Genomic DNA, 17,572 nt, shown 5'->3' with positions numbered 1-17,572 from the left:
GTATCTCCTGCTCCGGTGCCTTCCTCTGCATTGAAGGTGTTTGGTCTGCAGACATCATCTGAAGAAGCCCTAGTCAGGGTGTCAAATCCTTACCTCCACTCTGTGGCTGCCTAGAAATAGAATTCAGAGATGTGGAATGACTTTCCTGAGATCACACAGTGAGGCAGAGGGAGAGCTGAGACTCTTACCCAGGTTTCAGAGGTTTGAAATTTGGGCCCACGAACTCCTCGGGAGGTGTTGTCAGTGGAAAACAGATGGGAAATTGAGGCCCAGCAAAGGCCAGTGAGTTGAGAGAGGGCTTGCAGTGATAGGGAGGCTGCTGAGACCAGAGGCCAGTTCTCCTGATCCCACGTACAGTTAACCTTTGTCCCAAGACTGGCAGCCACTGTCTCTCAACAGAGCTTCCCTGAGGGCAGATTTTCCTATTTGCTCCTCAAGTATTAGGATTCACTTTTTCTCAGCCCCCAGGTAGATCATTATACTCATCAACAGTATGAAGTCCAAGCTGTGAAATAATTTCAAATTTAATGCCCCCAAATATGCATGAGGGCTTGGCTGTCAACCCAGGAAAACTGGGGAAAAATGAACATTCCTCTGGCAATAGTCATAATTTCCTTTTCTGAGATTCTTACAGTAGTGTTTTCTCCATCCCAGGGTTGGATGGTGGGGGAGTGGGGATGGGGTGCTTTTAGGAGTTCTTGTTCTCTTACTGTATCTTTCTGTTTTACAAAACCAGCCCAAGCTTCATGGTCCAGGGCAAGCTGGCCTTGCCATGGAATCAAAGGATTCTCAGAGGGAAAAGTGGTTAGAGATGAGATTTTATATCTTTACCTTGGCATTTGGTTTGGATATATGGAAATAGGTCACGTGATATTTGGTAAAGGCCTTTCAAATCTGTCATTCATTAAGCATGGCTTCCCTGGGCGCTTCCCTGTGCAGGACCCAGAACATATAAAAATGAGGAAGTCTTGACCTCTGTTCTTAAAGGGGTGGGACAGACAGGCTTGTGTAGAGCAAACAATTATCCAGTGAGTTTGGTTTTGGGATAGAAGTATGAAAAGGTGCCCTGGGGACCCAAAGAAGGGAGAGAAGGATTCTAACTTGGAAAGAAAGGCCAGGATGATTTCACTCAGTGATCCTTGAATTGGTTCTTTATGGATGAGAACATCTCATTGAGCAGAGAAGGGTGAACAGGCAGGGAGAACAGCATAAGCAGAAATAGGGGGACTTATAATAGCACGAAATCTTTGGCGATTGTTTAAGAGTCTAGTTTAATCTAATGGAGACAGGAAGCTAGGAGTGGCCTGGGTTCTTAAAGGACTTGATTGATGGGCTGAAGAATTTAGATTTCATTCCGGGGTCACACAGGTCCAGTCATGTTTTTGGAGTCGGGAATGGCATTTTCAGCTCCGTTTTAGGAAAAATTGCTCTGGCAAGAGTGTGGAAGATGTATTCGAGGGGAGTAAGGCTGGAGGCAGAGAGCCTCCTGCAATAACTCAGGCAGGAGGTGAGTGTCTTGACTAGGATGTTGACAGCAGTGACAGCAGCGAAGGGACAGAGTCAGAGCCATTTAGGACTTTGAACTGAGAGGACTTGGTGACTGGAGTAAGAAGGAAGGATGACTGATTCTCCGCACTTGGGAGATCAGCTTGATGTGATGGATTCACTGGTAAAGGAACCCCAGGAGGAAGAGTGAAATTTATTTGGGCGATCTTGACTTTGAAGTGCCCCTGGGAAATGTCTAACAGGCCGTTGGAAACGTGGGGCTGGGCGGACTTACGGATACCTCGGTGGGGATTGGGTGTCTGATGATTGGCACCTCCTGTGATCAAAGAATCATTACTGTGCTGAATAAGGAGTTGCCCCTATGTCAAAACTTTCATACGTACTATCTCTTGAGGGAGAGTTCAGGCCTATCGATATGATATGACAGTTACTGAGTGCTTGTCATAGGACAGGGCTGGGCTCCATGCTTTCAGTGCACTATCTCATCACGAGGCATCGTCCAGATCTGTGAGGAAGATTCTATTATTGCATTCATTGTAAAGGAGAAGAAACAGGTTTGCAGAGGTGAAGACATTTGCCAGAGTTGGAACCCCAGGTCTCTTTACTCTTGAAAATTAGCTCTTAAATACTTGATTCTATTGTCTCATTAACAGAGGGCGTCATTGAAGCTCCTGTGGCATTGTCTGAAGATATTGTGGGAGAGGAAGGGTGGGATGAAGGCAGACACCCCACCTCCTTACAGGAACGACTCCATTGGGAGAGGGTGTAGTAGAGGCAGAAAAGCTGGCCCAGGCGGCCAGTTAGAGAGACAGCAGAGGTAGGAAGTGGTCCAGGAGACAAAGATTATGGGGTGTGTACTTAAATATGAGGGAATTCTAAATACCGGTCAGATGTGGCATCTAGACAGGTGGCTGTGAACTGTGGCAGGAGGACCGCTAAGCGAACAGGGTGAGCACTGTGGATGGACACCCTGAAGTCCAACGCTGAGCCATTGTGAGAGAATAAATGCTAGGCGTTCTTTCAAGGAGTTAGAGGGTGAATATTTAGAGGGGAGGCAGGGTAGAGGGAGGAGGCTTGTACTGTTATAGGAGGAGGGGAGGCCATCAAAAATGGGAGAGGAAGGGTTTGGTCTAGAAATGGAGATAGGAGACAGAGGAGTTAGGTTGGCATCAATGAAGGTGAGAGAGCAATCAGATCTCATGCAGACCTCCCAGGGAGGTAGGAGACGACTGGGGAACCAAGACCTTGAATTCTGAGATCATCCAGCCTGTCTATGCCAGACCTGGCCATGGTCTGGAACCACAGAGAGCTTAGTCAAAGTGTAGATGGCTCTACTCTATCCAAGACTTGCAGAATGAGGACCTCTGGGGTGGGTCCAAGAAACTGAAGCCCAGCCCTAGCCCCAAGAAGGCATTTAGGAATTGCTGGTGTAGTCGACTCTCCTTATTCTACACGGAAGGAAACTGAAGCACAGAAGCATGAAAAAATTTCAAGGAAATAAGTCCTACGTAGGACTCTCTTCTGGGTCCCAAATCAGAGCTCTTTCCTCTGCACTGCACTATTTCAATGACTATTTCATTGAAGTCAAAGTTGAGTCCTGTCAGAACTTGACACTTCCTGGGTCCTCAGTTGATCAAGGGCCTAAAGAACTTGTAGGAGGAGTTGCCATTCTCAGTGCAAGTTCAGCAGAAGGAACAGAGGAAGGCAGGGGAATGAAGCAAAGCTCATTTTCACTCACAAATGCCGTTGTTAGGAGGAAAGAAATTGGATGCAGTAGATTTCAAAGTCAACATCTTTCGCGAGGCAGTAGCCTGTTTGTGTTATCTTTCATGCCCAGTGCTGTTCGCAGGCTGGAATCAGTTGGTAGGCTGGCAGTCTGGGGATGAAGGAAAAGGACAAAAAGTGGATTCTTATGATGCTTCTCACAATAGTCTTACATCTATCAACTGTACGAATGTTTTTTTTTTTTTTTCCATTAAAGTTGGGATTGAATCTGTGTAATTCTAGCATCTAACAGCTCACCTTCAGAAAGGTCAACCAAATAAGACGAAAGAAAGTTGCCAGGCTTTAGGAGAGGCATGTCCATGGTAAGGTGAACAGAAAGTGAAAGTGAAGTAAGGTACCATCCACTGAAAATAGAACTCGGAGCTGGCCCTAAGATGGGTCCTCACTAACAGTTACCCAGGTGAGCTGGGTGACCGCTCTGCAGACCAAAATGTCCCTCGGACACCAAGTCAGGTGCTGGAGACATCTCCAGTTTCACAGGAGGGTAGGATCAATAGATAAACCTCAGTGAGCTCTGTGATGAGGTGAGGTAGCTGTTCTCCCCACTACGAACAAATCAATGAATAAAGGTACCAATGCCCTTTGGCAAGAACCTACCCACACTTGTGGACTATTAACTCCTGTGATGCCCAGAAGCAGAAGAGGGAAACAGAAGTGAAATTTGGAATCTGACATCATTGCTCTACCATTTACTAGCAATCAGCACCAGCTCTGCAGCCTTGGGCAAGACACGAGACCTCTCTGGGCTTCAGTTTCCTCCCCTCTCAATCATTCTGCCCAAGTTTATTTACCTCATAGATTCATTTTGAAGTTCAAATGTGATAATAAATGTGAAAGTACTCTGTGCATTTTTAGCTGCTTCCATTAGGCTTAACATTGTCATCAATAATAATAATTTTCAGAATGTCTTTTCAGAAACTGCACCCACCTAGGCAGTGGATGGCTAGGGTTCCATTCCAACAGGACCACTTCCCACTGTGCCATGAAACAGCATGGTCATGCACCCTCCAGCACTGATCTTTTCAGAGCAAGTGTATGTGAGCTCTTGCTACACTTCCCAAAGGCCATAGAGCCCAGAGGATAAGAGCTTGGGCTCTACGGATAGGTAATCCCGCCTCTGAGGTTTGCTCTCTCCCTTGCTATCTATGTCACTTGAGCCAGTTGCCTGACATCTCTAGGCCACAGGACTCCCGCTGTGAGATGAGGACAGTAATGGTACCTAGTGCAGAATGCTCTGAGATCAAACATGGAGAACACTTTGCACTGTGCTGGGCATGGAGTAAGTGCTCGGTACATGGTATCCATTTATTATTGTTGTTGTCGATAATCCAGAGGTTCTTTGTGAAATGTGCACCTTGCCCCCTCCCTCAATTAAAACGCAGGGATCGGCTGGTGTGTGCAGAGCAGTGCTAGGCATTGCCCCTCAGAGAGGAGTCCGGTGGGGAAGGATTAGGGATGAGGTCGTGTCTGTGCTTCACCGAGACGCGCAGAGATTGGCACGCGGGAGAAGTAGCCTGAGGTGGTGACTCTGAGCTCTCACAATGATGAGGACATTTGTGCTGCTGGGCATCTTTGGAGGCAGTGGAAGGCTGAGACACAGTTTAGAACTGGGTGACTCTCAAACAATGGTGTTCTGAGTCTGTGGTTTCCTTCTGTTACCTCACCTGTGTAAGACTGCAGTCATCGCATCATTCCTCCCCCTTTATGAACCACTTTGGGTGCCAACACAATTTGCTCTCTGGTTCCTTTCAAAATTAAATGGACCCTACCCAATTTTCTCTTGGAGCTAAGGAACACCTGATTCGTGTATGTAATGTTCTCTTGATTGATTGATTGAAGTGCATCGTACTCTTTTTTTTTTAAAAAAACTTTTTTTTAAAAATATATGATCCAATTTATTTTTATTTAACTTTATTTATTTATTTATTTTTGGCTGTGTTGGGTCTTCGTTTCTGTGCGTGGGCTTTCTCTAGTTGCAGCGAGCAGGGGCCACTCTTCATCGCGGTGCGTGGGCCTCTCACTGTCACAGCTTCTCTCGTTGCAGAGCACAGGCTCCAGATGCGCAGGCTCAGTAGTTGTGGCTCACGGGCCCGGTTGCTCTGCGGCATGTGGGATCTTCCCAGACCAGGGCTCAAACCCGTGTCCCCTGCATTGGCAGGCAGATTCTTAACCACTGCGCCACCAGGGAAGCCCCATCGTACTCTTTTCGATCGTTCCACATATCAAAAACATGCAGGGGTCTCCAAAATTTAAAGGAAGTATGTGAATCCAGTAAATGCCTGTTTCTATTTTCAAAAGGTATTTTGAAGTTCCAGAACTTGCGTTAGTGCTGCTAGGTGAGGTCAGGAAGTATGGGTTCTGGTCACTTCCTTTGTTACTTATTACTGTGAAACCTTGAGCAAATGAAACTGTCTCTCTAGATTTTAATTTTTCTCTTGATTAAAAAAAGGGCATCAGAGGAGATAATTTCGAATTCCTTTCAAATCTAAAACATTCAGACTTTTGGATCGTTTTCTGTTCTTTGGATTTTTAAGACCATACCACAAGTAAGCCACAAGGGGACAGCATAAGCCAACTGCTACCTAGGAAAGGAAAGAAACTTCTCTGAAGTCTCGAAGTTCTGACTTTTAAAATTCTAGGTTGTGTTAAGATTGTATCATTGAATTGACTTATTTCAAAACTAAATTTGTTTTAGAAGTAGAGACCGATGAGTCCCAGTGTCTATGAATTCAGTGATGAGTCAACATATGTAATATGAGTGTTTAAATGTACCCACTGATAGTGCTCTTATTTCCAGGTGATTTCTGGCATGAAACCCATTGGTTAGAGAGTTAACGTTTTCAAATAGGATTTTAATATGCTCTTTTTCTTTTCTCTCGGAGAGGTTACCATCATGATTTTTTGAGTCATTCCGAGTTGAGTTGAGTTCAAATTTCCTTTTATTGTCTGTGTTACCCTGGATGAGTGATTTAAACTTTCAGCCTCAGTTTATACATCTGTAAAATGGGTTTTGTAAGCATTAAAGTGAAATAATTTACACGAAGTGCTCATCACTATGCTAGGCACGTGATAATGCTCAGTAAACTGATTCTGAGAGGGAGGTTCTAGGAGTTTTGAAGCACGTTTCTGTTAATGGGCTGGAAACGGGCAATATTCAAAACGGATTCTTAAAAGATTTTCTACCCTAAAAATTCAGTGCCATTTCAGAATTGCACAAAGCACATGGTTTTATTTGGGTAAGAGAATGAGGTCCAGTCTACTCCCTCATCACCCTAGGGTGTGAAGGTCTGAAGGTTTTCAAAATTGTACTCAGATAGAACACATTTAATTCCCTGACTCCATGGGCATTGTTTCTGCATGTAGACTCACTTACCAGTAGTCAGCAAACGTTTTCTGTGAAGGGCCAGATAATACATCTTCAGGCCTTACAAGCTGTGCTGTCTCTGTCATAGCTACTCAACCCTGCCCTAACACTGCAGGAGCAGCCAGAGATAACACACATGCAAATGGTGTCTCTAGGCTTCAATAACACTGTACTGATGGACAATGAAATATAAAGTACCTGCAGTTTTTATGTGTTATGAGTTCTGCTTCTTTTGATTTTTTCCCAACCATTTAAAAATCTAAAAAGGATTCTTGGCTCTGAGGCTGTGCAAAAACAGGCCAAGGCTGGATTTGGCCCCTAGGCTGTCATTTGCAGCCCTTGATCTATACCATCCAGATACTGGATGCGTTCCTTAGAAAGGGCAGGTGTGAATTTATTTGGATAGGTTTGTTTTCCTGAGTGTACACTGAACATTGCCCCCTACCCTACTAGATGAGAAGTCCTCTGAAGGGAAAGATGGTGTTTTCATGCCGTGCTGTTAACATTTAAACTTTAGTTTTCATGTTATGAAATAAATAGATGCTCTTGTAAAATAAAAAGTTAAAACACTATAAAGTTGAAGTTCCTTGTATTCCAAACATTCCACCCAGCCCCCGCCCCAGATGATTGAGGTGAAGAGATAATACTGTAACAGTTTGGGCTATATCCTCTCAGGTCATTTTTTGTTGTTAATAGCATAGTCACATCTATTATTTTTTTTCATAAAAATGTTCAAATTGTTTACAAAATCATTCTCTCTATAGTCTTTTAAAACTTGCTTTAAAGTTCATTCAACATTTTTGTTCAACAAGTCTTTACTGCAAAGCTACTACGTGTCATGCATAGATTAGATTGAACTATATGAAATGGCTGATATTTAAACTAATTTTTAAAAACTTTCTATTTTGAAATAATTGTAGACGTCCCCAAACTTGCAAAAATAGTACAGAGAGAGCTACACATTCCTCCAGCTTCCCTCAGTGGCAACATCTTACACTATTACCGTACATTATCAAAATGAAGAAATTTACATCAGTACAATACAATTAACTAGACTACAAATTCTACTTGGATTTCACCAGTTTTTATATGCACTCATTATATTAAAAAAAAAACGTTTTTGACCTTTAAAAATGACTAATATATATATCCTGTTACATCATTATACCTCAGTACTCTTAGATCATAGGAGGTGCCTTTTTCTAATAGCACCACAAAACCCTTCTTTGGCTGTGGGTTAATGAGTTTCTAACAGCTATCTTCACAGTTTCACTTAGAATGTCACTGTGGCCTTGCTTCAGAGAAATGACACACCCTTAACAGTTTGCCCTTGACTAAGTCATCCTGCAGAGTTTTCAGTAATTAACACATGATACACGGAATATTTTACAGTTAAAGTTTTCACATTTGAGAAAATTAGACATCATGCAAAAGTATTAATAAAAAAAAATTGAATTGCCTACAATATTTCCACTCAAAGTCAGGTGCATTTAGCCTGGATTTCTTTTTAATTTTCTTTGGGGAACAAGAGGTATGCATGTGTTTGTATATATAGTTTGAAGTATTTACATGTTCATTCCCTACACTAAGTATAGCTTTATATCCTTAAAAAAATTACTATGTAATGATAATTTTCTCAGGTCCTTCAAATACTTTGTAAAAAGTTATCCAGAGATATAAAGGTTAAAAAAGACATAGGAGATCAGCTGGTGAAATAACAGCATTTTCAGACGAATAAACTGTGGCTCAGAGAGAGGAAATGTCTTGCCCAAGGTCACAGAGCCAGGAAGTCTGGGGGAAATACTTAGTGGTGGTAAAGCATGAGGGAGGCCGACTGGCAGCCTCACTGTGCTCTGAGGTCTGAGGTTAATTTTTTCCAGAAATTCCATTTTTCAGAGTACCCATGTATACCCAGAACTCAAGAGCCTAAAATTAAACCAGCAAGCCAATTTACTAATTTACAGTGTGAACCCTAACTGCTAAGGTGTCCCTATTTTGGTTTTTTTTTTTTTTTAATGTAAATACATTCTCACCTTGTAGGAAAATCTGATATTCATCAGAAGCATTGGTGAGTACGTGGACCTGGGAAAAGCATGGTTAATCTTAAGATTCTTTTGTTGTTGTTCTTGCAATTTAACTAATTTTTAAAAGATAGATACTACACCTGCATGACAAAACTACAAAGCGTACAAAAAACTTTTAAATAGAAAGTCAATCTGCCTTTCATCCCATGTGCCCATCCCCAGAGCCACTGTTGTCTTGGAGGCTAGTGTCTCTGTGTTAGTTTTCTGTTGCTGTTCTTACAAATTACCTGAATGGTAGTGTCTTAAAATAGCACAGATTAATCTTATAGTTCTGGAGGTCAGAAGTCCTAAAATCAAGGGGTTGGTGGGGCTGTATTCCTTCCGAATTGTCTGGGGGGGAATCAATTTCCTTGCCTTTTCCAGCGTTTCCGTGTCACTTGCTTTCTTTGGTTTTCAGCCCATTACCTCCATCTGTAAGTCAGCAATATAAGATCTTCAAATCTCTCTTTCTCTCTGGCCTCTTCTTCCATCCTCACCTATCCCAGCTTTGACATTTTGGCCTCCCTCTTATAAGGATCCTTGTGATTGCATTGGGCCCACTGGGTAATGCAGGATAATCTTCCCATCTCAAGAGCCTTCACTTGATCACATTGCAAAGTCTCTTTTGCCATACATATACATATCACAAATTCTGAAGATTAGACACAGACACCTTTGGGTTTCATTAATTTGTCTACCATAGTCTCCAAGTGACTCATTCTTCCTCTCTTGACCAGGCCAAAAATGTATTATTAGTGGTAAAACGCTTATTGGTAATTTGTTCAAATACACCTCCATACTAACATGTATATGTTGGAATATATCCCTCCCGAATAAATGTTGCAAGGATTCAATTTAATTAAATGTAAACAGAAGCTCTCGTTTTCCCCACTCCCAGTGGATGGCCTTGCACAGTCAAGGTGAGCGCTGAGCCCTCTCTGGAGACCACGGCTCTGGACCATCACTTTTCTAGATTCAATGCAAATCATTATACCCATTTAGTCATCTTATGTGTGCTCAGCACCCATTTCCTTTTTCTTTCTTAGGCTGGTTTCCTCCATGGAAGGCCACTCTCATTCTTCATATGTCAATTTCCTTTAATACCTATATCTGTTTCCCAGGGCTGCGGTAACAATTATCACAAACAAGGTGGCTTAAAACAACAGAAAGTTATTCTCTCACAGTTCTGGAGGCTAGCAGTCTGAAATCCAGGTATCAGCACAGCCTTACTCTCTCTGAAGGCTCTAGAGGAGAATATTTCCTTGCCTCTTCCAGCTTCTGGTGCCGCAGGGATTCCTTGATTTATGGCAGCAGCACTCTCATCTCTGCCTGCGTGTTCACATGACCTTCTCTGTGTGTGGCTCTGTGTGTCCTCTTCTCTTCCTGTAAAGGTAACGGCCATTGGATTTAGGGCCTATCCTAAATCTAGGATGATTTCATCTTAAGGTCCTTAACTAATTACATCTGTAAAGACCCTATTTCTAAAGAAGGTTGCAATCTGAGGTTCTACTTGGACATGATTTGCGGCGGGTGGGCATGGGGACGATATTCAACCCACTACAATTCCTCTCTCACAGAATTGCTTTTCTTGCAAGTTCTGGGAGTCTCTGCCTCTGCCTGAACGTGCTCGTGGCAGCGTTCAGGGCCTTGAGAATGTAATGGCCAGCAGAACACAGAGGACACGAAAACCAATAGCCTGGACTTGTCTAACTCCTATCCCCCAGCCGCAGACATTGCTACTCTTCACAAGGAAGAAGAGCCAACCACCAGTGTGTACTTCTTGTTGCTCTTTGGTGTATAACACTGCAGCCCTATGAGTACTTCCATTTGGGCTTCTGGCATGTTCAGAAGGGAGAAGGAGAAGAAGGAGGAGAAACAGTCCTGTCTGGTATCACTCAGCAGTGTTTGTGTTTGCAAAATGTGTCTCCCTTTAGACACCTCCAATTTAAAATACAGATTAGCTCTGACAAAAATGACCCAGGCTGGCTTTTCTCTTTGATGGTTTCAATTTCAGGCTTACCCATCACAAATGATTTCAGCAGGATTTTGACAGAACAGGGTAGGAATTTTGAATACTTACATGCAGTTTCCGGCTCTAGGGGATAATAGCTGAAAGAAAAACAACATTAACTAAGTTGTAGGATATGAAAACATGCTGAATATCCCCCTCTGAGTTTTATGCTCCTAGGCATTCAACAAGTCACTTTCCCTGTAGAACGAATAAGCTCTCTTGTACCAGATTATGAACCTTACAAAACCTGTAACGTTTCTCCTTTTGCCTTGAGTGCAGAGAAGCTTGGGGGAAACAGCGATCAATTTCAATAATTATTACCCTATTGTTACATTCGGGCCTCCTCTGTGTGTGGCTTTGTGTTCTGCTTCTATGGGAAGGTTTTATTGCACATACGACTTTGCAGCCCTCCTGGACATTCTCCCCTGCCCTGGCCCCGGGACACTGCTCTCACTCGCTGGCCCCTGCCCCCTGTTTCTTCTTCCTTCTCCTCCACCTCCTCTCCCTACCCTTTTTTTTTTTTTTTTTTTTTTTTTGCGGTACGCGGGCCTCTCACTGTTGTGGCCTCTCCCGTTGTGGAGCACAGGCTCCGGACGCACAGGCTCAGTGGCCATGGCTCACAGGCCCAGGCGCTCCGCGGCATGTGGGATCTTCCCGGACCGGGGCCCCGAACCCGTGTCCGCTGCATCGGCAGGCGAACTCTCAACAACTACACCACCAACGAAGCCCCTCCTCTGCCTACCTTTTAAGTGCTAGGATTTCTCAGGATTCCTGCTCCCCTGTTTTTCTGGACATGTAGCCCTTGGGTTTCTTATACACTCTGAGGTTTTTATCTGCTGCCTGGATCCTGATGTCTCCTAAATCAGTATCTCCGGCTCCAACCTTTTCCCGACTTTGATTCAGATTCAAATCAGTCAACTGCTTATTATGCAAATAGTGTTTGCAGTGTCCCTCTGGTAGCTTACACTCAGCGACTCTAAATCTGAGCTCCCTGCCTTTCTCCCACTGCCTTGCTGCTGCTTCTTTTCCCAATCCTAGGGGACAGTTCAGGCAATGGCCCACTTTCTCAAGGAGGAAACTTTGACTCAGCTCTTTCTCACCCCCCATTCAATGTCCGTATCCTCTTGATCTCCCTCCTAAGCATTTCTGGAATCTGTCTCTCTCCCTTCACCTCTAGCTCTGAATTTCAGACCTGGAAGCAGGTAGATAGTAATCTCTTGGCTGTTCTCTTATCCTCCTAACTGGATCATAACCTGCTTGAAACGTTTCTGTGGTTTCCCACTGCTTACAGAACTGAAGGGAGACTTAGCAGCATGAAACAAAAGGCCTTCCGTGACTGGTTCCTGCCCATCTCCATGCCATCCCCTGCCACCCCCGCACTTCTCATTTTACACCTGCACAGACGCTTGCCAGTTGAACGGGAACCATCCTGCTTCATGTTTCCATAGCTTTGCTGATATTCTACCTAAAATGCCTTTACCATCTTGCTTCGTTAATTGTTACACAACCTTAACTCAGTTCAGGTGTTAACTCATTCAACAAACATTTATTGAGCACCAAGTATGTGTCAGGCAGTGTTGGAGTCCCACTGTTGAGCGGGCACAGAGGGACAGTGTCTTCACGGAGCTTAATTCTGATAGCACTCGCTGAACTACCATGGGGCTAAGTGCCTCTCCCTCTGCCCACCCTCCCCAGCGGCCTGTCCATCCTGCATCCTTACCTTTGGCCTGTTAGGCTGAAATAAGCTTCTGGTCTCCCTCCTCTAGTGTACTGTAAATTTCATGAGGGTGGGACCATGCCATATTCATCTCTGCATTCTTGGTGCCCAGAACTGTGCTTAGTACTTGGTAGATTCTCAGTATGGTTCCCTTGTTGAACTCAGCTATCAGTTATAAATCCATGACTCCATGTCTCAGCTTAAATTTCACATTTTCAAGGATGTGACCCTCTAGAACCGGTCAGCCATCCTTCTGATATACCTCGGACACCTTATACTATTTCTTCCCAGAATTTTTTACAATTGCTTTTTTAGAACTATTGACATTACTTGTTTAAATTGGGTTTTCTGTACTAAGTTGTAAACTCCATCGAGAAGTACAGCTAGATGGTACAGCTAGAATAGTGCATGGCCTATAATAAATGCTTAATAAATATTTGTTAACTGATAGACTGACAGGTTTTCTTGCTGGAGAAAAGTCCTGAATGCATTACTGGGGCTTAAAGAAAATTTAGATTCAATTGCCTCCTGGCCTAATGCCTCACTCTACCCATCTATAAAATGAAGATTCTCCTGTGGGATAATACTGGACAGCAGATGAGCTTTAGATAAAAACATACCAAAACAAATGTGCATAAATAAATTATGCAAAAAAAGGAAAGCTGGGATTGAAAGATTAAACACATCAACTGAAGGGTCTATTTCAGGGTGTTGCATTTTATTCTCCTACAGGAAATATAAACATTATCTTCTCTTTCTCCTTCCCAGCATCTGAGATGCCATTTCTTGTGCAAAATGGATTTGAATCAGAACAGGTAAAAATTTTTGCGAAGTATTTTGAAGTATATGACCTACAGTTTTAAAATCCACAATAAAGTTTTGTGGAAATGGACTGGGAGAGCAGATCTATCTAAGGGCAAAATACATTGCAACTGTTATGAAACAGTGAAGGAATTTGTAGACTTGTACTCTTGGCAGAAATAATGTTGATATCGTTACTTCTATATGTGCAGACGCCTTGAAAAGAAAAAAGAAGTATAAACAAAAACATTGAAATTATTATGTGGTCCCTCTGCTGCCCCAGAATTAGTGACATTCTACAGAATCAACACCTGTCTCTAGCGTTCCTCTTATTTTCTGAGCTTATCCTTCATTCATTTGTATTATTGTGAAAGTGATTCACGCTGCTTCATGTAAAACCTTCAGGGAGTATAGACAACCTATAAGGGAAACGTGAAGGTCTCATTCATTCTTCCTTCTTCCCCTTCTCTCTCCTCAGAGAGAGATTATTGCCCTGCCTCTGCTGCCTTGTAAGAGAAGGGACAGGAAGCTGAGGGGATGGAGCCTGGCCTGGCCAATGGGAGATGGTGTAGCCCCCAGGGAACTAGATGCTGCCTGTAGAGCGGTGATTCTCAGACTGTTTGGTGTCAGGACCCCTTTATATTCATAAAAATTAAAACTGAGAAGTTAAAAACAATATGAATTCATTTAAAAAAGTATAACAAACCCATTACATGTTAACATAAATAATACTTTATGAAAAATAACTACATTTTCCTGAATGAAAAAATATTAGGGAGAAAAGTGGCATTGGTTTACATTTTGCAAGTCTCATTAATGTCTGGCTCATTAGAAGATAGAGGTTCTCGTATCTTGCATATTATGTTATCAGAGCACTGACACCTTCACATCAAATGTCACATAACTGTAACCTCTGGGAAACTTCACTGTACATCTCATGAAAGAATGACAGTAAAAATGGCGAATAATGTGTCCTGAAAATCATTTTGATCTCATGGGGGGGGGTCCCCTGGCTACACTTTGCGAACCACCAATGCAGAAAATTTGAAATTGAGTTCCACCTTCTCTTTCATCTTATTGCCTCTAAAAGTCTAAGTCAGCCAGGAAAAGAACTAACACACAGGTGTAGGTAGAGCTGAAAGGATATAGGCGATGGCCAGTAAAGAGATCTGACAGTGGAGGGCACAGCTTATAGGACAGTTATTTTTTTGATCTTCACACCCCACAACCCAACTGCCTGGTGTTTAAGACTTAGGAAAATTTGAGGGAAGGGTCTGGGTAAAATGTTTCAGATTTTCCACTTTTTTTTAGATTTTTTTTAAAGTCTAATTCATAAGGCTGGCTTTGTTTTGATCTTGAGACACATTGGGCAAAAGGTGGTGAGCTGCAGTGAAGCTGCCGGTCACTGGATGGTGTGCTAGTGATGGGAAACTCACGGGAGGATGCTGTTCGGAAATGAGTGACCCAATCGCCTTCCCTGTGTCTCACCAGATAAAAATGACCAACAACTACAACCTGCTCATGATCGTTGCTCCCTCCCTGGGATTTGTGCTGTTGGCGTTGCTTCTGGCATATTTCCTTCGAGGTAAGGAGGGCAGGACCAGGTGAGATGAAGCCCTTCAGAGCTTTGGAAACTCCAGGGGGAACTGGGAGTGGATGGATTCTGCTTCCTGCCTGTTTTCCCCATTCCTTAGAGTCCCACTTCTATCATTGCCCTCATCATCCCCGTCAAGGAGGCTAGAGGTAAACTCATGTTCCCCAAGATGCTAAAGGCTTTGAGCATCATGCCCCTGATAGAGTTTACATTTGGGGAAATAACAGCATTTATTGGACACTTATTCTGTGCCAGTCCTGATGCTATATTCTTGACATATCTAACTCGTTTCATGCTCCTGACTGCCTTAAGTGGGAAGTACTATTCTTATCACTGTCTTGGGGTGGAGGAAACCCTGACCCAGCCTCTTCCTCTGGCTAGGAATGCCCCAGGAAGAGAGCCGTGAATCACCCTGGTCTTCTTATTTGTTCCCTTAAAGTAAAACTTCTTAACCTAGGGTCCACAGATGGACCTCAGGGGACCAGTGAATCCCTTAAAATCGTGTGGAAAAGCACTTGTACATTCATATCTGCAGTTTTCAGAGGACAGGGTCCGTAGCTGTCATTAGATTCTTGAGCTGGTCCATGACCTTGTGGCTGCCCTCCCCTGCTTTCAAAAAAAAAAAAGTTTTAAAACATTGCAAAATGAAATCATGAACCGGGGTTTAAAGTTTTCATGCCAAGTATAGGCACGTAGCACCTGGTCCTGTAAAAATGGGGAAAAAATTGTTCTGTAGTCATTAACAGAAACTGGTAGTAAGTGAGGAGCTCTGACTAGTAGTAACCATCTCAGCCTGTTTGAGCAAGAACAGGGAAACTCGTGTGTCTCCACATCTATCCCTAGTGAACACTACAAAAGGAAATGTGGAGCTTAGTGGAAGTTTGTCATTAACCTTCATACAAAGGCATGTTACAGTTTGGGAAATTATGGGTACATGTCCTAAGGAAGTGTTTTAAAACCCAAGTGAGTACTTGAATTCAAATAACTCAAGAATAAAGCAGCTTAGGGAATTCCCTGGCTCTCCAGTCGCCCTCCCTTTCACTGCCGGGGCCTGGGTTCAATCCCTGGTTGGGGAACTAAGATTCCTCAAGCCTCATAGCCCGGCCAAAAACAAAAAAAACAAAAGAATAAAGCAGCTTAACACCATTGCCCACAATGTTGGAACAACTCTGTGATTGATGAGCAGTAACTAGGGGCCTAAAGAAGCAATCATCTGATCTGGGGAAAGGAGTGGCTTTCTCTACCAAATCCAGTTCCTAAGTTCCCACCTTTGGACCACCTCAGCTCTTCATAATGTTGCTCTGTCCCTCCCCCAGCATTTCACATAAGCACATCTACTCTGCTTCTAACCTGGCCTTGTCTTTTCAGGGAAAGTCATGAAAACCAATTGCGTCCAGAAACACACCAGGTAATTCATCTTGCACGACTGACTGTTGTAATGATTGTACAAGCTGTTACAAATGATTAGATACTACTCAGTGGTTTAATGACTTGTGTTTGTATTCGGATTAAATACACGGTTGGAGAGATGTGGCATTAGAGGTGGAAAAGATGTGGGGATTCAGCTCACGTTAACCTCTGTCTTGGTTAACACTGTGATATTTGTCCAAAATGCAAATACAGTGGCAGGTTGCATTAACAGAAGTATGACATGCAAAAGAATGAAGGTGATATGTCATTCTACTCATTAGTTGTTCCACTCTGGGTGACTCACTTTAAAAGGTCATTGTTAAACTGGAGTTCACTGAGAGGAGAGTTGGCAGTGTGGAAAATGAAAAAACATGTATAGTATCATTCCTGGGATTTCATTCCTCTGGCAAATTAGACCATGGGAGCAGTTTTTTGTTTTGTTTTTTAAATAATTTGAAGAGTCTCTGGAAAGGGATTTTGGATATCTGTCCTGTTAAATAGCTTTTTGGTAAAGAAATGAAAAGATTTGGTGTAAACTGTGATGAAGACCTTGCTTTCACTTAATAGTTGCATCAATACCACAATATCTATATTAACAAGTAAATATTAACAAGTAGGGAAACTAAAGGTTAGCAAGGTAACTTTTCAAAGTCATACTTGGAGATCCTCTTGGTAAATAAACACATTTAGATCATGATTTTATACTTTGCTAATACAGAAACTTTAAATCCCCTTATTATAATAGATTGGCAAAAGCCCTTTATCCCCTGTGGCCTCAGTTTTCCCATCTGTGAAATGTGAGGCTTGGACTGGATGGACTCTGAGCCCTTTTAACTCTAACAGCCCTTGATTAGGTGTTTTATAATCTACCAGCATCCATTCATTCCTGGTCTTGGTGTTTCTCATCATCAGCCTCTCTTCTCTCTTTACAGGCTAGACAGTGTTGGAGAAAGTAAAAATGTACTCGACGAAAGAGAAAATGAAGATGGTCTTTTCACACTCTAACGTGCCCCTTTCTCTTAGGATTGAGGATGAGGATATGATGTGTGAATTATCAAAATAAGTCTTAGAATTTTTTTTTTTTAAAAACCATCTGTTGCCTTGGTGTCACTGATCCAGTCTTGCCTTTGTTTCACAAGTGAAAGTTACCTTAGAGACCACACCTTCTCATGGTTTAATCTCTGTAGCATCACTGCTAAGTGATCTTCCACAGTATAATTGAACACCTTCAGTGATGGTGAACTCACTATCACACCCAAGGAAGTCCATTCAATCTCAGGGCACTTCTGAGACTTGGAAACATTTAGAACAAAGTCTGTGT

The 17,572-nt window shown here is 42.8% G+C and overlaps 1 protein-coding gene across 1 annotated transcript in view; it reads left to right on the top strand.

The window, feature by feature from the left end:
• The window catches only part of TIMD4 (T cell immunoglobulin and mucin domain containing 4), a 33,552-nt gene extending 16,296 nt beyond the window's left edge, over positions 1-17,256 (top strand). The window contains exons 5-8 of the mRNA XM_065875343.1: positions 13,215-13,261; positions 14,739-14,832; positions 16,210-16,249; positions 17,184-17,256. Coding sequence (XP_065731415.1) covers positions 13,215-13,261; positions 14,739-14,832; positions 16,210-16,249; positions 17,184-17,256 — 254 coding nt within the window. The remainder of the gene's footprint in view (positions 1-13,214; positions 13,262-14,738; positions 14,833-16,209; positions 16,250-17,183) is intronic.
• Positions 17,257-17,572: the final 316 nt, after the last annotated feature.

The sequence above is a fragment of the Phocoena phocoena genome, chromosome 3 (assembly GCF_963924675.1).
Source record: "Phocoena phocoena chromosome 3, mPhoPho1.1, whole genome shotgun sequence".
NCBI lineage: Eukaryota > Metazoa > Chordata > Mammalia > Artiodactyla > Phocoenidae > Phocoena > Phocoena phocoena.
The sequence above is the reverse complement of the archived record's forward strand: the minus strand, read 5'-3'. Positions and strand labels throughout refer to the sequence as shown.